Source organism: Aotus nancymaae, unplaced genomic scaffold (assembly GCF_030222135.1).
Source record: "Aotus nancymaae isolate 86718 unplaced genomic scaffold, 86718_ANA_hifiasm-v0.15.2.pri h1tg000021l, whole genome shotgun sequence".
Taxonomy (NCBI): Eukaryota; Metazoa; Chordata; class Mammalia; order Primates; family Aotidae; genus Aotus; species Aotus nancymaae.
The window spans coordinates 27,058,579-27,081,389 of NW_026988433.1; the positions used below are offsets into that span (position 1 = coordinate 27,058,579).

General features: G+C 40.7%; 1 protein-coding gene across 1 annotated transcript in view; it reads left to right on the forward strand.

The window, feature by feature from the left end:
* Positions 1–11,624, forward strand: part of NUAK1 (NUAK family kinase 1) — a 75,183-nt gene extending 63,559 nt beyond the window's left edge. Inside the window, exons 5-7 of the mRNA XM_012469183.3 lie at positions 2,471–2,590; positions 4,389–4,521; positions 7,052–11,624. Coding sequence (XP_012324606.2) covers positions 2,471–2,590; positions 4,389–4,521; positions 7,052–8,205 — 1,407 coding nt within the window. The 3' untranslated portion in view covers positions 8,206–11,624. The remainder of the gene's footprint in view (positions 1–2,470; positions 2,591–4,388; positions 4,522–7,051) is intronic.
* Positions 11,625–22,811: the final 11,187 nt, after the last annotated feature.

Below are 22,811 nucleotides of genomic sequence, written 5' to 3' on the forward strand. Positions count from 1 at the left end.
AATAGTTGATATAAGTTCCATATGGCATTAAATCTTAGAGCTGAAGCCCAAGTTTGACTGGCTTAAGGTTTGAGAACTTTCTCTCTCTCTCTTTCTGTGTGTGTGTGTGTGTATGTGTGTGTGTGTGTGTTGATTAATACTGCTTTTCCATCGAAGTGCCAAGAACACAGGCTAATCTAGATTTCTATTAATCTTGTGTCAGCAGCAATGACAGTTTTACTGGGAGAGGCTGATAAACATCAGTCTGTGAGGATGGGAGTGGGCCGTAACATAAACACACTTCTCCAGAACGGCTGCAAAGCAAACGAGACTGCCCAGGCTCGGAGTGAAAACTCCCAGCGTGAGTGTGTGCATGTGCAGCGGGTACTTCTCACACGCACGTGTATTTGGAAGCTCATATGGTGCCTCAGGCACTGCCAGGCGGGAAGGGAATGCATTTTCCCGTGTGTAGCCATTCCATGCCTCTTCTGATTGACAGGGCACACTTCATAAAGCTTCCAGCCAACTTCCTGCAAGCAAGTCAGGGGCCTTGATAAGAAAGTGGAATTCAGGGCAATTAAGTGCAATCTGAGCCCAGAGAATGTGTTTTCTGAGGATGGTTGTACACCAGCTGCTTTCAATGACATTCCATTCATTCAGGGATGACTTTTATAAAATAGGCTTCTTTGAGGGGCTGTGACCACAACAGAACCTTGGTGGTATTCAGGCTGGGCTCTCTCTGGGCATGCGAATCACACAGCCCATTTCCAAGCCTCACATGGAAATCAGCTTGGAGAATGATGGCAACCTACAGGGGCTCAGCTTGCAAGGCCGTCCCAGACTGGAGTGAAATATCCAGGTGACCCAGGGGCAGGGTGGCACTGTAGTTTGAAGTTTTAGAGGCACAGGGGTTTATATTGCTGTGTATGAGTTACTCATCTCCTTAAATAAGTAACCTCATCTTCTTAAACCTCAATTTCATCATCTTTTAAATGAGTTTTTCAGAAAAATTTGTGGGCAAATGGACGTAATATAAAACTGACTGTTGTAACCTTTTTAAGACATGAACTACATTCACACTGCTTTGTAAATCAGGTTTTTGTTAAGATTAGATTAAAGAATTTAAAGTGTTTGGAGCAGTACCTGATAAGTGGAAGTTGTTCAAAAAGTAGTAACTAAGTTAATCGTTATTATTATTTTGCATTATATATTAATTTCTTGGGCTTTTCAAAATACGCCTATTCTAGTGACATGTGTTTCATGGGTATGGGTAGGTGCTAAGTGGTGGGTGATACAAAGATAAGGGAAGGATGTGGAATCTGCCAACTGCCTCAGGAAATTCAGAGTCTGATAGGGAAAGCAAATATATATATATATGTATATAGGTACATATTCATATATATGTAAAAGTGCTGTCATAAATGATAACACATAAAACATTTCAAGAAACCAAAGGAGAAAAGAATGATTCCAAGGAGTGTGGAGTACAATGGAAACAAGGCTAGGTGAAATATTTGCATGAAACTTGAAGGTTATGAAGCACTTTTACATTCACGGTCTCATATATATATATGTTTTTGACAGGGAGTCTCACTGTGTTGCACACGCTGGAGTGCAGGGGTGCAATCTCGGCTCACTGCAACCTCCGCCTCTCAGGTTCAAGCAATTCTCATGCCTCAGCCTCCCAAGTAGCTGGGACCACAGGCGCGCACCACCATGCACAGCTAATTTTTATATTTTTAGTAGAGACAGGGTTTCTCCACGTTGGCCAGGCTCGTCTCTAACTCCTGACCTCAAGTGATCTGCCTGGCCAAGGTCTCATCTCGATTGATTTCTTTTTCTTATTATTCTCATGATAATCCTATGAGCTAGAACAGGAAAGGGATCATGGATTCCCATTATCTGGTGGGTAAACTGAAGCTCAAGGTCACTAAGTAACAGATGGATAGGAGCAGAGTTGGTCTGAAATATGATGACTGAAAACCCAGTGCTCTGAGTCAATTAGTCCATTTCATCTTGGGTCACAAGACAGGCAAAATACAATTCTAATCAGGGTGTGAGTGGATAAAGAGGTGGTATTCCCAGTTGTGTAGGGGTTTTACACAGTGTGATATGCACACCACTGCAAATACAATATGATTGGGTAGACCACAGAGGGACAGTTCTTAAATTAATAGTTACACACTTTAATGTTCATCAGAAACGTCAAGCCATGATTTTACAAATGTGATTTCTCATAGCAAGTCTAAATTAAAGTTTAAATAGAGCATCCATTTAAAGAGTAATTCTAAGTAAGTTGCAGAGCTTGTAGCCTGAAGATCTGGTAGAACTTGTGATGGATGCCAAGGACTGCAGCTAGGAGAGAAAATGGCGATCCAGCCAGCAGACCCACCCAGGTGCCCCTCATCCATTCCGTGTGATGTGAACTGACCCAACACAGACGTAGTCTGGAATGCTAACAAGTCTCCCTGGGTCTTGCTTCTCTTTGTAGATTGCTGACTTTGGGCTTTCCAACCTGTACCAGAAGGATAAGTTCTTGCAAACGTTTTGTGGGAGTCCACTCTACGCATCTCCTGAAATTGTCAATGGGAGACCTTACCGAGGGCCAGAGGTGAGCAGCTTGCCGGATATGTATGGGGCTGGGGAGGGGAGGGAGAAGAAGGAGGAAGGGCAAAAATTGAATTTGAGAAATGCTTAGAAAAACAGAGCCTAAAAAAGCAAGCAAGGAAAACTTTTCCTTATATGATTATAAAAGCAGTAATACATACTCCTGGGAGGAAATTTTGAAAATCCAGAAAAGCCTAAAGGGGAAAATAAAGATACCTGCAATCCCCCCACAAAAGCTAATCACCTAATACTTTTGTGACTTTTAAACTTTTTCCAATGTAGATCTCTGCTTTTCAAAAATAATTGAGACAAATTTTTGCCCTTATTATACATATGTGACACATATATGTATATATTGCCTTTTACTATCAAAACTGTCTTGTGCCACTTTCCAAATTCATTTTAAAAACACGAATTTAATGACATTTCATTGATGAGTATACCATAATTTAGTGACATCTGGATGTGAACATTTAGTTTTTTCCCTACTATATCAAAACAGACAAAAAAATTCCCTCGCTCTGGAGTGAATATCTTTTTTGCATATATTTTTGGCAGCATATATATCTAACTAAGGAAATACATTTTAATGACCTCTTCTAATTCCTGAGAAATACATTTCTCTACATGCCTAGAGCTTTCAAGGGCCACTGTAAGATTTGGGTATGTGGAAATTTTATTTTGAAAACAAAAGTGAGTTGTGAGTGATGATTCTTTTTGAAAGATGGTTCTCTTTTCAGAGAGATTCATCCACTCAGTATCCTTTAAATAGCTGCTCAGTGTGTTGAAATGTTTTCTTTCAAATATTTATCTGTTTGAGAGTGTTTGGGGGCAGGGCTGAAGGGTAAAGAGAAGGATGCCAAGACCATCTATCAACTGCAATGAAGAGAAAGTCTTTCTAAAATAAGAATGCGAGGGAGGAGCATAGAACTCAATTTACAAGCTTGTAGAAACTCAACACTAAATTTCTCGTAGTTCATGAATATTTTGGTCTTTGATGACCTGTTTTTGAGGTTACAAGCTGGCAGCTTGTGATCTGGTCAACAAACTCCTTTATTTGGCCATCTTAGTTTTTATTTTAAAAATTGAACAAACATGTAATAATTGGAGATTTCATATAAAAGTTTGGTTTCTGACTCTTCTTGAAAAACCAAAGAATCTAGCAGTGCTGAGCCCACATTACTCTATGGCAACAGTTAGCTAGGCGAGGTTGTCTGCCTAGATGGGCGAATCTGCTGTACAGTTGGTCTCCATCCCCAGCACTCTACGTCATAACCCCAGTCCTTTCTTGCTTTGTGTATATCTGTTGTTTGCTTGGCTCTAACACCATTTCAGTTTGTAATTCCTGATTGATTTGAACAAAGTGCAGGAAGGAATTGATTCCTGGATTAGAAATGAAGAGCCCCACATCCCAGTTTTACCTCCATCACAAATGGTAACTCCATTTAAGTTCTTCCTGCCTCAGTATTCCCATCCCCATCTGTCAAATGGGGCTGAAAATAGTCCCGGCTCTGATGCTTCACAAAATTGTAGTGAGGATTAAAAAAGATAATCTATTTAAGAAAATTCTTTACTAGTTGGGACCACTGGCTTCTGTTCAGAATGGAAAAGTCAGGCTCTGAAGCAGGTCCCAGCTGCATTGCTGTCAGGTGTCAGGCTGCTGTGGGAACCTGTCTTCCAGGTGCTAAATTCAGTTCCTGGGGGCGTTGCGGGTGACTGCTCACAGGCTGTGATGCTAATGGTTTGGGAGGCATCTTGGGATCTGTTTCCCAACTCCTATATGTGCTGTCTCTCTGCTCCAGGTGGACAGCTGGGCCCTGGGCGTGTTGCTTTACACTCTCGTTTATGGAACAATGCCCTTCGATGGTTTCGATCACAAAAACCTCATTCGGCAGATCAGCAGTGGAGAGTACCGGGAGCCCACGCAGCCCTCAGGTGCGTGCCCTGTGGAAGAAGGGTCAGAGGTGGAGGGGAGAGAGATCTGTTTACCCTGCTCTCATTTTCTGCTTTTGTTTTAATATGTCTGTCTGGAGTCTCCTGGTTTTCCTCTTCTTCCCAGAAGCATCATCCTTGGCAAAACTGGCTTGTTAGGCTACTTTCCCTAAACCTTCCCAGAGGAAATTTTCAGGGCACACGTTCTAGAAGTCCAGTTTGCTTGCTGTGTGAATCTGGGCAAGTCACTTAATCTCTTTGGATTCAGATTCTCCACCATAAATTAAAATTTTGGGAAAGGTATTAGATGGGGTCCCTCCCAGTCCAAGTAGACATAGAAACCACCCACCCAGGAATGTAAGTCCTGCGAGAGTGGCCACTGCTCTGTCTCTCACTACAGTGCCACTGGCACGAGGTATGGCTCATGGGCACTGTCTAGTTGATTGCTGCATAACAACTCTATCCCATCTGACCCCACAAAACAAATTCAGTGGCTTCCACAACCATGAAATAATCTCTGTCACTCTTGGGGGTTGGGAAGGGCTCTTCTGGTCTTCCTTGGGGTTTCTCCTACCATTGTAAGCAGATGGCAGCTAGAGCCACTGCTGGGGCTGAACGGTGGACCTTCCTTGGTGCTCTCTGAGGCGCCACCCCACAGTGGCAGCTTGGAGCTCTAAGAAGGAGGAACCAGAAGCTGCTGAGCTTCCTTTCTTTTTTAAAAATTTGTTTTTCTTGAGACGGTATCTTGCTCTGTTGCCCAAGCTGGAGTGCCAGTGCTATGTCTGTGCTTGTGCCCAGATTGTGTCACATCCGCTGTGTTCTACTGGTCAAGACAACCATGGTCATGAGCTCCATCTCTTGATGGGGAGCATCATACCTGTACAGAGAGTGTGTACAGCTGGCCACCGTTGGTCATTTTGTTAGCAAATGAAGTTAACATTGGCACTTCATTTATATACATACTATATATGTGCACATATATATATATGCATATCTATATACCTGTACATACACAATTGATTCTCATTATTACAGTAATTATGTTCTAAAAAGTTGCTGCAAACACTGAATTTGTGAATACTGAACAATTGCTCCTAGGGAAATAGAGGGTTAGGTTCTTGAAACCCTCTGCTCGCAATATTTTTGTCAACTGATTGATATATAACCTGGGTTTATGTGTGTCTCTTTTTAAAAACACCTTATTTAATCTACATTATTAATTCATTAATATCAAACTCAGTGGCCAACAGCACTGTAACTCATGCCTGAACAAAGCTGATCTAACACACTTATCTTCTCCATAAGGCCCATCACAGCCTTCTCGAGCTTAGGAACACTAAACAGTGCTTCAGCACTTTTTTGGGGGGCCATTTAAAATAGCGGAATCACCAATAAAAATTCCAAAAAATGTGAGAAACACAGCACTAAATAGACTGAGAAAAGGACACTTTGTATAATAGTATGAGAGCTGAAGATTTTTTGCTGCTCTGTGCATATGCAAAAATGATTGCAAAAGAGCTGTGAATATTGATTTTGAGGTTACAAATAAATTTTAGTGAGTAGGAAAATTTGCAAATACAGACTCTGTGGATAATGAGGCTAGCCTGTTTGTGTATGTATAGATATAGATATGCATTATCTCTCTCTATATATAATTTTTTCAATAAGCCAGTCTGTTCTTTTTGGAAAAATTCAGAATGACCTCTTCTTCTTTGCCTTACCAGCTAATGGATGCCAATGGGGTTCCTGGCACATCGTAGGGGTTCAAAAAATATTTATTGAATGACTGAGGATGATCATCTTGGTATTTTCAGGGGTGTTTCTTGCCCAGTCCCTATTACTGGGCCTTTGCCAGCCTCTCATTCACCCACATAAGCAGCTGAGGGGAAGTGGCAGCTTCCCAGAATATAATTCACCCCAATTGGGGGAACACAGTTTGATCCTAAAAGTCAGTTTGTAAGCTGTGAGAGTCAGTTGGTTCCTGTGGTCTTCTTAGTATCCCTTTAAGGGATGTCATGTATGTACCTTTGAGCCACGCTCCATCTTCTGTCTCTGGCATGCTTTCCCAGTGACTGCAGGTGCTGTGTGTTTATACAAGCCCACCTTTGGAGGAATAAAGAAAGCCATGGTGATCTACACCTGTTTTTCCTTCTGGCAAAATGATATTCACCAAAGGAATGGTGGGGCATCTCTCAGGATCAAGTCTGGATTCTTTCTTGGTTACCTGACCTTCCTCATTTTCTAAAGATTTGAGATGATGAAAAGCTTAGTAGCTCTATGACATTTCCTTACTCATAGGAAAACATGCCAGGATGTGAGGGCACCCTGGCCTGTGGTTCCGAGTCTTGATTATGCTTTTGATGGATGGTCTGAAAGGCTAGGGCTTCCTGCTCCATAGTGTGGCTGGACCAGGCCTCCAAATGGATTTTTCCTAAAGGGAGTGTGTGTCTTTTGCCACTCCTGGAGGGTCCCACTATCACAAAGCCAGAAGCTCCCACATAATGCCTGATTCCTTTTGTCCCTTGTCCTTTAGATGCTCGAGGACTCATTCGGTGGATGCTGATGGTGAACCCTGATCGCCGGGCCACTATTGAGGACATTGCCAACCACTGGTGGGTGAACTGGGGCTATAAGAGCAGCGTGTGTGACTGCGATGCCCTCCATGACTCTGAGTCCCCGCTCCTGGCTAGGATCATTGACTGGCACCACCGTTCCACAGGGCTGCAGGCTGACGCTGATGCCAAAATGAAGGGCCTGGCCAAGCCTGCGACATCTGAGGTCATGCTAGAGCGGCAGCGGTCGCTGAAGAAATCCAAGAAAGAGAATGACTTTGCCCAATCTGGTCAGGATGCAGTGCCTGAAAGCCCATCCAAGTTGAGTTCCAAGAGGCCCAAGGGGATCCTGAAGAAGCGAAGTAACAGTGAACATCGCTCTCACAGCACTGGCTTCATCGAAGGCGTGGTTGGTCCTACCTTACCCTCTACTTTCAAGATGGAGCAGGACTTGTGCAGGACTGGTGTGCTCCTCCCAAGCTCACCAGAGGCAGAGGTGCCCGGAAAACTCAGCCCTAAGCAGTCAGCCACGATGCCCAAGAAAGGCATCTTGAAAAAGACCCAGCAGAGAGAATCAGGTTACTACTCTTCCCCGGAGCGCAGTGAGTCTTCGGAGCTGTTGGACAGCAATGATGTGATGGGCAGCAGCATCCCTTCCCCCAGCCCCCCGGACCCAGCCAGGGTGACCTCCCATAGTCTCTCCTGCCGGAGGAAGGGCATCTTGAAACACAGCAGCAAGTACTCAGCGGGTGCCATGGACCCTGCCCTGGTCAGCCCTGAAATGCCCACACTGGAATCCCTGTCGGAGCCTGGCGTCCCTGCTGAGGGCCTCTCCCGGAGCTATAGCCGTCCTTCCAGTGTCATCAGCGATGACAGCGTGCTGTCCAGTGACTCTTTCGACTTGCTGGATTTGCAGGAGAATCACCCTGCCCGCCAGTGCATCCGCAGCTGCGTCTCTGCAGAAAATTTCCTCCAGATCCAGGACTTTGAGGGGCTCCAGAACCGGCCCCGGCCCCAGTACCTGAAGCGGTACCGGAACCGGGGGGCAGACAGCAGCTTCTCCCTCCTCACAGACATGGATGATGTGACTCAGGTCTACAAGCAAGCGCTGGAGATCTGTAGCAAGCTCAACTAGCACTCCAGGGCGCCGGGGACAGGCGGGGGTACGAGGGAGGAAGGGGAGCAAGACTTGGGCTCATAGGCTGGTTACCTCTTTGCTGGCCATGACAACAGACTGAAAAAGGATTGGCACCGTCTCATTCGGCCAAGTTTGCAGCCTTGAGCCAATACCTAAAGGGGAGAAGTGGGCTCTTCTGCCGGTTCTGCCAACTGTCAGTCAGAATTTGGGCCCTATTTGGCATTTGCTTTATGGCACCTCCTAGAGGACCAGCTGTCCAGGGAAGGTGGTGTTGACCGGCTTAGTGGGTGGAGAGGAAGCACATGGGGAGGGAGAATTTCCTTAGAAGTTATCCAAATGCTTCTGAGGAGGGGCAGGAGACACTTGGGCTGTCTGCTTTGGGTAAGCCCAAAGAACTTGCCCCTTTTCTCCTTGCATTAGCAAGCTAGGTCTGACTGCATGGAGCTGGCAAGTAGATTTCAGCAACTTGAGCTTGAGGTGATGATCAATTAATAATGGCTGCCAGTTGTGCTGGTGTGAGTGGCCAACACCATGGGGAGGGAGTGCTGTGATTGACTAGTCATGGCTACCATGGACAAGGGAAGGGAAGCAGTAGCACTAATGCTATGTAGTTGTCATCTTTGATCTGGCTAAACCCTGGGAATTGGGTTAAGGCATTCTGTGGGATCTGTGTTAATGCCTTCGTGCCACTGGTGGGGCATTTGTTAATTTGCTACTCAACTTTGATGACAGGGCCTTGGTCAGAGAGAGAATGCTTTGAACTCTGCTAAGGACATAGAGTCAACCCATGGTGATTTAGCTCCTTGCTATTCACCTCCTGTTTTCTGATGTCTGCCTTGCTGTATAGCACAACCTCTCAAGGGTGGACAGGGAAAAAGATGGTGGTGTCAGAGGTCAAAACTATTGTAATGATAGGGCACAAGATGGTCTGTGATCTTTGCACAGATGAATGGAAGTTGATGCACACCAAGGGGCAGCTTGTCATTTTCTTTCTCAGTATTAACTGGAATGCTGCCTCTTGGGTTCTCACATGCATGGATGCTTTGAGTTGGATGTGATACTGTCCATAGTCTCCAGAGGATAACCTGAATGAACCATTGGCTCTGTTCACCAAAGACAAATGGTTTCCCCATCCACTGAGTGTAGCATCTTCAGAGGTAGACGAGTTTGCTTCTAGGGAGTTAGCGTGTAGGTGGGTTATTGGGATGAGAAAAGGAAAATCAGGTAGAAGGTGCTTCCCCACCAAATCTAAGTATTCTGTCATGGTTTTAAACTTTGACATGAACTCCTGGGCTTTGGGGGAAAAGAAAGTTCCATTTATTTAAATGAAAAAGGTATTGAAAGAGTGCAGGGGGTTGGGAGGAAGCATGTAAGAGAGGGAACATTTTCTTAGATGTCACCCAGATGGTTCTGGAGGAGGCAGAAAAGAGGTGTGGCAGGACTCTTAAAGAGTAAAAAAAAAAAAAACCTAGATATATAATTTCTAAACACCCAGATCACAAGTGACAAGATGCCACTCCAACCATGGGACACCTTCAGGATACTAGGTTTGGACTGCCTGGTCTCGTTGGGATGACTTCAGATTCTGCTGGCCAAGAGAAATTAACTCATTTCAAGATGGCCACCTCTGGTAGCCATGTAGATAGACAGGAGGACTGGTCTTGGGAACATCTTTGGAAAAACCAACAAACAATCGTTCATAGGGAGATGAGAAAGAATTCACCTTACAGCACTAGGACAGTGCGTTAGAATGGAATTGCCCTTTCCTTAAGGAGACAGTTCGGTTTCTCCCCTTGCCACTAGCTCTGGCGTTTTGACTTCTGCATTCCTTCAGGTTGAGCTGAGCAGTGTTATGGGAAGCTGCTCAGTTTCCTTTCATTCAATTCCACCTCCTTCCTGAACTCTTAATAGAGGTTAAAAGGGAAAAAAAAAATCTGTAGATAGCAAATTGTGTGTGTTTGTGGGGGTGGGGTGTGGGTGCATGGAGGGCTACCTGCAACTCTGAGCTCCCTAATTCCTGCCTCATTTCATGCAGTCTTTTCTGAACAGCCTATGCTGCTGCCCTGCTGGCCCCTTGCATACGGCAGCTGGCCGTGTCGGTAGCTGTCAGTATGACTTAGATCTAGCACCTACCTACTGGTTGATGTGTTCTTTCCTTTTGCCAAGTGATTGAGTCTGTTTAGTATTTTCCATCATTCTAGTCTTTAAGTAAAAATGACACTATTGAGGAAAGTCAGTCTACTCCTTTCTTCCTCCCCCAAACGCGTGTTCTCTTTTGTCAGGAAACTCAGCCAGAGGACTGTGGCAGAGAACGTCCTCCTCTCAGAGGCAGAGACTCTGAGTTAAGTCACAGGTGGCCTTAGGCATCTGCATTATTTGGGGGGCTTAAGTTTTCCTTCCAGTGAGGGCTTGGAGGGATAAATTAGCTCGTCCCTGAGGCCCTGCTTAGCTCTGACACTCTGCAAACATCCTCTGATTCTAGGTGTGATGTTGACTGTCCTTTCAAGGAAAAACTTGCAATAGAGGGAAAAGCCGTTAAAAGCAGCTCCCTGCTTCATCATTAAGTCCTGTCATCTCTGCCAGCCAATCCAAGTCAAAGAAGTTACGCTTTATTCGCTTCTGTGGAATTACAAGTGAGAGACACTTTTATGACCTGGTGGACAAAGCAGGAGATTGGCTGTCAGCTCTCCTGGTCCTTTCCTTGCTTCTGTGGGCCTTGCACCGTCTTAGTTTACACATCTGCCAAAGGGGTAGAATTACTCTTCTTTTTACAGGTAAATTTCAAGGCACGATCAGTTTTCAGGAAGTGCTTCAAGACCCCAGGTGAAATGAAAATGCTAAGTACCCTCTGAATTGCTATCCCTGTTACCAGGTGCTGCTTATTCAGATGATGGGGAGCACTTTTCAGGGTGAAATTCAGGAGAGTTTTGCCCAGGCCTGCTGTCTTGAGTACAAATGTGAATGATCGACTGACTGCTTATTGCCAAACTGGAAATGTTCTGTAGGGATTTACTGGCATGGTATCATTCCTAGAAGAAAAAAAAAAAAAGAGAAACTTGACTGCACATTTAAAAAAAATCCGTGTTGTGACTTTTATTTAATTTCTATTTTGTTTTGGTAATAAAAAGTTGACTTTTTTATTTGAATTTGTCTTTTTTATTTATTGGTCTGAAAGGCATTTCAAAGGTATTATAATAATATATTGGTGTAATTTAATTGGTGCAACATGGTTTATGGCTCCCGTCAAAATTGGTTTTTACTCATTTGATTGGTTTGAGCCCACAACAGCCTACAGGGGAAAAAAAGCTGGATAACCACCCAAAGTGTTTGTATTTTCATTGGAAACTGATTTTTGTTTCATTTTGGTTTTTCTTTCTGTTTTTATTTTTAAATTAAATAAATTGCAATGAACTGAACCGAATGGAGACCTTGCTTCTTTATTTGGTGGTTTTTCCTAGTCAAGTAAGTGATAGAATCAATATAAGTAACAGAGACCTATTCAAGTGAACTTAAGCACGAAAGAGAATTTATTCGACGTTCTCAGAAGAGGAAAGGCAGCTTGCAGTGCAGCTGGAATTAAGAACTGGAGCGGTGGATTGAAGAGGACAGTGTACCCTCTTTTCTGCTTCTCTTTGCATATCAGCTTTCTTCTTCCCCTTTTATAGCCTGGCCTTCTCCTCCCTGACTGTGGAGCCCACCTTGGCTTCCCCATAGCTTCCAAATTTACATGTTCTCAGTCTTGGTTTCCAAAAGAAACTACTCACCAGGTTCCTTAGTTCTGAACTGGAGACGTCATCAAAGGCTAACAGTCAAGCTATCTCCCCACATTTCAGTTTCCTGTGCCTGCCCTTTCCCTAGGCACTCCCCTCTATCCCAAGGGCAGGAAGTTGCTAATCTGATAGGGATTAATCAGAGTCCAACATCAGTGGGTCATGATTTCCTAATGGGGAAGGCCACTCACTGCTCTGCCTAGAATGACATAGTATCTTGAGTCCTATTTTGCCACTGTTTCTTGTGCAAACAGACCCTCCAGAAAGCTCTTGGAAGAAGAGGTGCATCATAGAGCAATATTGAAAAATTCCTGGATCCTGGCCATAATATCAAATGATATCAAACCCTACCCTAGTATCAAACATTAGAGAGTCATGCTGTGCACAGAACAGTAGTATAAGATCCATGCAAGAAAAGTGACTTTCCAAAGAAATTACAACTTGCACCCCTTTTCTAGTCTACTGGAAGAAACTCTGATGTTGCATTGTCACATTTAGCAAATAAAGCTATAGAATGCCCCGTTACATTTGAACTTCACATATACTATGAATAACTTTTTAGTATAATTGTGTTCCAGGCAATATTTGGGTCATGTTTATACTAAAAAAAGTTATTTGTTTGAAATTCAAATTTAACTGGGCATACTCTATCTGGCAACCTAACCTGATAGGGCTTAGTTGTCCAAATTGACCAGGTGTGGGGTACAGTAGGAGGTTGGGGAATGGATGCTTATAATTTTGGCTTGCCAAATTGGAACATGTTGGGGACTCTCAAGTTGGGCTCAGGTGGGAAGAATTCCAAGTTCAGTCTGGACTTGATGATAATTGCAACTGAGTCAAGTTGCTACATCTTTTTGGAACTCAGCTTTCTCATTTGTCTAATGGGCATATTAATTGCTCTCTTACCCAACTCTAACAGGGCTACAAAGAAGAAGGAAGGAGAGAAGTTCTATGAAGTTACATTGAGTATAAAACTCAATATGAATGAGAAACAATTCTTTGCAAGGCAATATTCACTGACGTAAAATAGGACATTTAAAGGCCTGTAGGCTTTTAATTCTTGCTATAGCCCCTGCCACCACCAGCAAATGGGCAGTCATTTGCAGTTAAGAGGGGGTGTCTGTCATTTGTGGAGTACATTTGCTTAAAAGTGTGGCCCTTGGAAAAGATATAATTCTGTATCCAGCTAGAAAGAATAGCCTGTGCATGGCCTAGAGACTGGACCAAATGTGACACAGTAAGGGTAGTGAAAAAATAGGGGTGCCTGGAGTGGCAGCAGTTGACATGTTGTCAACTGTTGTGAGGTTAATGGGCAGTGGTCACTTTAAGGAGGAAAGTTGAGAGAACTAACATGCATTAAGCTTCTACATGATGCCCGCTCCATCTTTATTCAGTAGCAAATGTCAGAAATCCACTCAGACCATGTTTACTGCTTCATGAAACCGAGAAGCCCAAGTGTGTGTCTCAGGCACAGTTGGATCCAGGAGTTCAAGGGATCTCATTGGCCTCTTTTTCACTCACTCTCCCTGGATGAGGCTTTATTCTTAGGCAGGTGCTCTCTACATGGCAGCAAGATAGCTCATGGCCAAAGCAGGGTTATGACGTTATTTTAGTGTGTGATCTTAGAGCCAGAGAGCTTCTTAATGTCCTAGCATTTATATGACAAGGAAGGACTGTGATTGACTTTTTTGGGTCATGTGTCTCCTTTTGGCTTATCACAAAGTCCAGGTGGAGAAGTGCTGTGATTGGCCATCCTGGGTCATGTACCCACCTCGTGGTATATTTGAATGACATGGAATCGCACAGCATGTGGGAGGACAGCTCCCCAAAGGAAGGAATGCAGAGCCAATGATATTAGTTACACATTTTGGGCTTCAATTTCCCATCTATATAATAGCATTCAATAATAGTTAATTTTCAGAGTTATTGTGAAGATTAAATGAAATCAAATACCTAAAATGGTGCCTGTCACATAGTAGATTTTTAATTTATGCAGATAATCTCAGAGAAGACAACAGTAGTAATACTAAAGAGAGAAGATATATTTGTTTGGAAGATTTTAGCTGTAAAATCAGGTATAATATTAAAAAATTCAGCTGAAATTGGCTTAAACACTATAAGGGCTTTATAAGTACATATACCTGGAACTCCAGAGTTTGGGTGAGTTTCACAGTTACTTGGGTCTAGTGAAAGAACCTACATATACGATCCCCCCCAAATTACATATAGTAAGTTCTATGGAGGAAATTGATATGGTGCAGAGATAGAGAAGTAAGTGTGGGAGCTACCTCCTGTAGAAAGAGCATTCAGGGAAGGCATCTCTGAAGATGTGACTTTTGGGCAGAGATCTGAAGATGAAGAACTAGCCATATGAAAAGTGAGCATTCTGGGCAGGGAGAACAGTATCTGCAAAGGCCCTGGGGTCTTCAAGTCGAAGCTTTACAGGATTAATTTCTGGTTCTACTGGCATAGGACAGCTGTGATCTAGGAAGCATGATGTTTTGTTAAACATGTGTGGCCACATTCTAACATGGACTGGATGTGATCATTTATGACTTTGTGTACAGATGGCTGCTCCCTTCAACAGGTGGTTCCCAGACGAAGATACATGCCATGATATGCGGTTTTAAATGAGAATATGTTTCCACTGCAGAAATTCACTGCCAATTTATTAAAATTTATGGAGAGGATGGTTCTTAATCTACAGAATCATGCGAAGTTTGGGGTGTGGAAGTGGAACAGTGTTGCTACATGAAGACCAGAAAGTGCAGACAAAAGGGCTTTCACGTCACAAGCCATGTCTCCTCCTGGCACAACTGTCTGGTTCCAGTGGGAAGTTGCGTGGGAAATTTGCCATCAACTTTGTTGTAAAATCGTGAGTTATTTTCCTCCTGATGAAAAATTTATACTGCCTTTCTCTACCTGGCTGGGAATTTCCATTGTATCTTGACCATCTGGTTCCCCAACCACTCCCTGTACTAGTTTTTGTTTGTGAATTAATCTGGACAAGCTGTTATGCTGAAGTAACAAACCCTGAAATGTCAATGGCTCAATATAATAAACAACAATTGCTCACTCCCACTAAGTCCAGTTAGAGCTGGGCTGTTCTCTTTCTATGTCACCTCTAAGCAGGTACTCAAACACCTGAGCTTCTTCTATCCTATAGTTCTGACATCTCTGGGTTCTTCATTTCTAGCTGTGCAAACGAAGGAGAGAGCAGAAGTCAGAACCTTTTAAAGATAAGGCTAGATGTGGTGTGCTTCATTTGTGCCCACTTCCCACTGGACAGAGCTCAGCTGTCTGATCTCAACCTAATCATTGATAATCCTCACGTCTGTAGTACTTAAAAAGTGAAAACTCAAATGGAATCAGTTGAACACTTAGCATTGTTTCTGCCACAGCTTATTTTTGCTTCCCAGCGGGGAACACTTACCATTAAGAAAAGTAATTATTGTTAGTATTAATCAAGTGCTTCCTGGGCAGCAGTCTGTGTGCCTACTCTCTGCATATTATTATCTCTTTGAAGGTTCCTCATGTTCCCTTATCTCCATTTTTACAGTTGAGGAAAGACTTTTGGAAAAGTACAGTAACTTGCCCAAGTCAACCAACTGTTAAATGTGCACCTGGATTCAAATATGGGCCTGCGTGACTAATTTTTAAGCCCAAGCTCTTAGTTGCTCTGTTAGGAATCAGGAATGATCCTTCAACGACTCAGTCTCCTTGACAGTAAGCCCCAGTCTGCTGTCATCTCTGTTGATATAAATAGCATTTTCCTGCAGGAGCTGGGCAGATATCAGGAACAAAGACAGTTGTCCAAATCAATGCATTCTCCAAACAAATGTGGGGAAGAGAGCAACTGTCCCCAATATCCCATTGATGTGAAGTTCTAGAAGTTCCAGTCTCAGCAGATGGAATTAATAGAATGATTAATATTTCTCAACTACTCTACTGTGGGATGGGATGGAAGACTCTCTATCCTGAGCACTTGCAGTGGCTCAGAGTTCAGTGAAGGAGACAGCTGGCCTTCAATGGCGGTCCAAAGCTGTGCATACACATATTCCAACAGGGCTCAATATGGTCTCTCCTGTGCTATGGTGCCTCAGGGGACCCTGCTTCTAGAGGACTGAGAGCTCAAGCAGCCTGGTCTCTCAAGGATAGAGACATGGATGGCTGGGGAGAAGTTGCATCCCATTCAATGGACCTGCCTGGGGTCAGTCACTGCAACAGCAACTTCGTCACATAAAAATTAGTGGGTCATCATGTCTTCAAAGCCCAGTACAGGGTGATGACACTGGCATGGCCCCCAACAAGACTTCCAGAGAAACACCTCACTGTCAGTGAAATTTAGGGCTGGGGACAGTCCATTTTGGAGACAGCTGGAGAAAAGGGACTCCAAAAAATAGCTAGCTTGAGAATGTTCTGCAAGTTGGAAGTTGTGAATCACTGAGGCTGAAAAACATCTGATTCAGCAGTGCCTAGGGCTTCCAGAAGTTTCAGCTGTCAGGCTTTGGAGTCCAGACAAAGCATGTGTGCAGAGCAGAAAGTCAGATGCAGACCTCTTACCCAGTCCTGCTGGTCATCTCCAAAGGCATGCTTGTGGGTTCAATTGCTAGGAAGTACAGATGGTCCCTGGAAATGGGCTCTGCTTAGACTGGCTTCTCATAAACACATGTGGCTGGACACTATTTTGATGAAGGAGAGAGATGTGGATAGCTGGGGAGAAGTTGCATCCCATTTTAGAGAAACAACTTATAATCACATGTTCAGGTCTTTTAGGGATCTAGAGTGGTGGGATCATGTTGCCCATGAAACTACGTTGGAGCTAATAGGAGTGCTCCCTGTTGAGAAGGGGATTTCAAAGTGAAGGAACAGATTGAAAGAGGTAAGTTATCCTTCAAGTTTGCAGTGCAGTCATGGCATGTCAGTGCTTTAACTAGTTTCGTTTGAGATCTTTCCTATTCTTGCACCAGAAGAGTGAGAAATACATTCATTTTTGTTGTAAGTTACCCAGTCTCAAATATTCAAATGTAGCAACAGAAACTGAACTAAGATAGTCAGCTTCATATTATTGAGTTGTAAGAGTTCTTTATACATACTAGACACAAGGATTTTGTGATATATATGTTTATTTCTACAGTTGTTGAATTTGCCTTTTTGCTTTTGATTAATAGAGTGATTTGAAAAGCAGAGGTTTGGGATTTTGATAGTCTATTTTATAAAATTTTTAATGGTTGAGCTTTCTATATCCTATCTATCTCAGAAATTTTTGCCTACATTGATGTTGCAAACATTTTCTTTATGTTGTCTTTTAGAAGTTTTATATTTAAGTTTATGCATTTAGGTGTATGATCCATTTTAAAGTAATTTTTGTTTACTATGTGGGGAAAGATTGAGTTTTACTTATTTTTTTCTATATGAGACATTAGTTGTTGGAGTGCTATTTATTGAAAAGACCATTCTTTCTCTGTTAAACTGACATAGCACCCTTGTAAAAAAATTAACTATGGATGTGTGGGTCTATTTCTGACCTTGTATTCTTTCCTATTAATTGATCAATCATTTTGCCAAAATCACAGTGTCTTGATTAAAATAGCTTTTAGTAACTTTTGAAATCATACAACTTTGTTCCTATTTTTAAAATTATTTTGGATATTTTGGGTCTTTTGTATTTCCAAATAAATTTTAGAATCAGTTAGTCCATTTCAACAAAGCAGATTGCTAAGATTTTGATTGCAATTACAGTAAATCTATAAATCAGCTGGGGAGAATTGACATGTTAACAATACTAAGTCTCCCAATTCATGGATTGGGTGTATGTATTTATTTAGGCCTTCTTTTGTTTCTCTCAGCACTATTTTTTATTTTCAGTATACAGGCATTGCACAGTTTTTGTTAAATTTATTTTTATGTATGTTATACTTCCAATACTATTATAAATGAAATTCTTTACAAATTTATTTTCTAATTTTCTTGTGGTAGTATATAGAAATAAAGGTAAATTTTATGAATTGACTAAATTCACTTAGTAGTCCTACCTAGTAGGTTTTTTTTTTTGGAAAGATCCAGTAGGATTTTCCATGTGCATGGATTTTCCATTTTAGGCTTCTGTATATAAAATCTGTTCTATTTCTTCCTTTTTACTTTGTATGTTTGTATTTCTTTCCCTTGTCTCATTACAATAAAATAAAACATACCTAGTACTAGGATTTCCAGTATGATGTTGACTAAACATAGACTGAGCAAATATCTTTCCTCATTGTTCTGAACTTAGTGAAAAATATTAGTCAGTCTTTCATGATTATGTATAATGTTAGTTATAAATGTCTTTTACCAAGTTGAGGAAGTTTCTTTTTTTTTTGAGATGGAGTCTGGCTCTGTCACCCAGGCTGGAGTGCATTGGTGAGATCTTGGCTCACTGCAACCTCCGCCTCTTGGGTTCAAGCGATTCTCTTGCCTCAACCTCCCAAGCAGCTGGGATTATAGGTGCCCACCAACAAACCTGGCTAACTTTTGTATTTTTAGTAGAGATAGGGTTTCATCATGTTGGCCAGGCTAGTCTCAAACTCGTGACTTTAGGCGATCTGCCCACCTTAGCCTCCCAAAGTGCTGGGATTATAGGCATGAGCCACCGTGCCTGGCCAGAAGTTTCTTTACATTTCTAGTTTGCTGAGAAATTTCTTTAAAGTTATAAATGGATAAAGAAATTTGTTAAATACTTTTCTTAAATTTGTTAATTATGTTTTTTCTTCTTTGTTAAATGGTCATTATATTGAATGAGTTTTGAATATTAAACCAACCTTGCCTTCTTGGGATAATTTTTACCTCATGTTGTATTGTTCTTTTAGTATATTGTCAAACTCATTTTGCTAATATTTTGTAAAATATTTTCTTTTCATGCAAGACATTGGTTTATAGTTTTTCTCTCTCTCTCTTTAATGTCTTTGTCTGGTTTTGTTATCAGAGCAATGGTGACCTAAAACTCTGTTAGGAAATCTTGACTTCCTATTGTCTGAAAGTGTTTGTGTACAAATGGCATTATTATTTCTTCATTAAATATTTGATTCACTATATCATTGAAGCTATTTGAATCTGGAATTTCCTTTGTGGAAAGGTTTAATGTCATTATTTTTTATCCTTTCTTCTTTTCAAATATAAGCATTGAAAGCTGTATGTTTTGTCTAATAATGGCTGAAGCATCCCACAAATATTGACATGCTGTGTGTTTTCATTTTCATTTGGTTCAAAATATTTTCTGATTTCTTTGTTGATTTCTCCTTTTCTCTATGGGTTATTTCAAACTGTGTGGTCTAATTTTATTTGATTTTATTTTTTACTGATTTATAAGTTAATTGTATGGTAGTCAGAAAATATATTTTGTTTAATTTCAATCATTTTAACTTTATGGAAATGAGTTTTATGCTCACTATCTAGTTTAACTTGGTGAATCTTCCATGTATAGATGGAAACATGTATATTCAGATGTTGCATTGATTGTTCTGTTAAATGTCAATTAAGAAGTCTAACAGTATATCTTCTATAACCTTATTGAATTTTGATCTGTCTCTTCTCTCAATTGTAAAGAAAAAAAGTGTTGAAACATGTATCTGTTATTGTGGAATTATCCATTTCTCCTTTTGTTATGCCAGTTTCTTCTTCATGTATTTTGAAGCTCAGTTATTAGGTGCAAACATTTATAAAAGTCACCTTTTTTTTGATAAATTGAGTGCTTTAACATTATAAACTGTCCTCCTTTCTCTTAGTAATACTACTTTTAATAAAGTTTGATAATAATATGGCCATTCTAGCACATGCATGATTCATGTTTGCACAGTTGTAGCCTTTCTGCTCTTTTCATTGTACCTAATCTGTATTTCTTTATTTAAAGTGTGCTTCCAATAGGTGGACATAGTTGGCAATCAAAAACTCTGCCTTAATTGTCATGTTAAAATCATTTACACTTAATATTATTATTGATATTACCAAATTTAAATTTATCATCTGGATATTTTCTATTTGTCCCATTTGTTTTTCTGCTCTTTAACCCCATTTTTCTCTGTCTTCTTTTAGATTAATTGAGTATTTTCCAGCATTTTACTTTATTTCTACTATAGTGGATATTAGCTATTCCTCATTGCTTTGTTTATTTATTTTTAAATTGGTGGTTCTAGGATTTACAAACCCATTTAGCTAATCACAGTCTACCTTCAAATAATATTGTGCCACTTCATGTATAATGTAAAAGTATCCTAACAGGTTATTTTCTCCTACTGTTGTTTATGCAATTGTTTTCCTACGTTTTATTTTTTATTACTGTTTACATTTTAAATTAATTACTTTAAAATTATTTAAATAAATAAATAGAATTATCTTTAAAAATTTAAATCAAAAATATATTTCATGTATTAGTCTGTTCTCACACTGCTAATAAAGACATATGTGAGATTTGGTAATTTATAAAGAAAAAGAGGTTTAATGGACTCACAGTTCCACATGGAGGAACAGGGGCAGCCTCACAATCATGGTGGAAGGTAAAGGAGGAGCCAAGTCATGTCTTACATGGTGGCAGACAGAGGGTGTACAGGGGAACTGCCCTTTATAAAACCATCAGATCTCATGAAAACTCACTCACTATCACGAGAACAACATGGCGCTAACTGCCCCATGATTCAATTACCTTCTGCTGGATCGCTCCCACAACATGCGGGGATTATGGGAACTACAATTCAAGATGAGATTTGGATGAGGACACAGCCAATTCATATGATTTCATATTTATTCATAATCTTACGTTTGTTGTGTTTTCACTCTTTCGTGTTCCAAGTTTCCCTTTGGTATCATTTTTCTTTTTCATGAAGAACTTCCATGAACGTTTCTTCTTATGAAGATCAGTTAGTGACAACTTCTCTGAGATCTTGTTTGTCTGAAAAAAAAAAATTTTATTTCAACTCTAATTTTGAAAGATTTTTTTTCTGGTTATCAAAATTTACGTGACATTTTACATCTTTCTCCCTTAAAGATATCAGTTCCCTGTTTTCTAGTTTGCATAGTTTCTGATGAAACATCTGAGATAATTTTTCTTCTTGTTCTTTGTGTCTATTATGTCTGTTTTTCTGTGCAGCTTTGCGTATTTTCTATTTATTATTTCTTTAGCAATTGATTGTGATTTCTCTTGGTGTGGTTTTCTTCGTGTTTATATTTCCTTGAGTTCATTGACCTTCTTGCATCTGTAAGTTAATAGTTGCCATCAAAATTTAGATTTTAAATTGCCATTATAAATTCAATATTTTTTTCTGTTTATCTTTCTCATTCTGGAACTCCAGTAATATATATGTTATACCATTTGATATTGTCCTACAGCTCATTGAGGCTCTGTTTATATTTTTCAGTCATTTTCTTTTTCTCTGTGGTTCCTCTGGAATTTTTTTCATCCCTAAAAGTTCCATTTGGCATGTGTGTGTATATAGTGTGTGTCACGCACGCACCCACACTATGTACACCATAGATAGATCTATCTATCTATATATGCACATACTACATATATAGTGTATATGTATTCCTTTATATACATATATATATTCTTTTATTATACTCATGTTTTTCTTTAAATACTTGAGCTTGCATACCTGAAAGATTTTAAAGTTCTTGGTTGATAATTCATTCATCTTTAAAATTTATAGATATTTCTATTGATTGGTTTTCCTTATATGAATCATATTCTCTTGTCATAATTACTAATTTTTTTAATTGGAAGCTGGGCATTGTGCATTTTATATTGGTTATTGTTGGATTTTATTATATTCCTTTAAAGAATGTTATTATGCTTTGTATCGGTGGGTTAAGTGACTTGCAATTCAGCTTGATTCTTTTGAGGCTCAATTTTGATATTTTTAAATGGTTAATTTAATCCCTTTACTCAAGGGCTTATTTAACTCCATTACTAAGGCATAAACCTTCTGCAGCATTACTAAATTTCCTGTGCACTCAGCAATGTCTCTGTGCTCTGGCTGGTGGGAAGTTGAATAGTTTCAGCCCTGGGTGAGCTCTGGGAATTGTTTGGCTTGCGGCTTGCAGCTCTCTAGTGATTTTTTTTCTGTTAATTTTCTTTGCACAGCCTTATTTGCATATAGAAATTAGTGTCTACCTAAAGACCTAGAATGGCCCTATGCAGATTTCTGGAGCTCTTTGTGTAGTTCCCTTCACTCCAGTATTCTGTGCTTCCCAAACCTATCTACCCTGGCCTCCCTGATCTCTGTGACTTGCTCTGTTTGGGTTCATCCTCCTGGTGATTCAGTCCAGAAATTGCTTCCAGGTTAAGCTGGTGCAATTGTTGGGTTTACTTTAGCTTTTCCTTTTATTGGTGATTATGGTCCTGTGTTGCTTGTTTAATGTCTGAAAACACTTCTTGAATATATTTTGTTCTGTTTGTAGATTTTTTTTAGTGGGTCAGAAAGTCTTATAGGAGTTTCTTCTTCATGGTAAAAGCAAAAGTTGAGATTAAGTCTTTTGCCCAATCACAAATAGATGCTGGCAGAACTGGGTATAAAACCCAAATATGATAGACTTCAAAGCCTGTGCCCTTCATAATTATCGAGTTCCCATTCTCCCCCTTTTTTGGACCACATTCCAGAAAGAAAGCAGGTAAGAACCCAGTCAGTAAAAAGCAAACTGGCTATTCTTATTGCTACAATTCCAGTAAAAAGGATTAGGCAAGGAGTTTGCTGTTATATTTGGCGACTTCTCAGAAGTGCCCTGCCAAAGTTAGCTTTTATTTATTTTCTTCCTTGTGAGTGAAAGGAGAAAGTATGGGGCAGTTTTTCATTTATTTGTTTACTG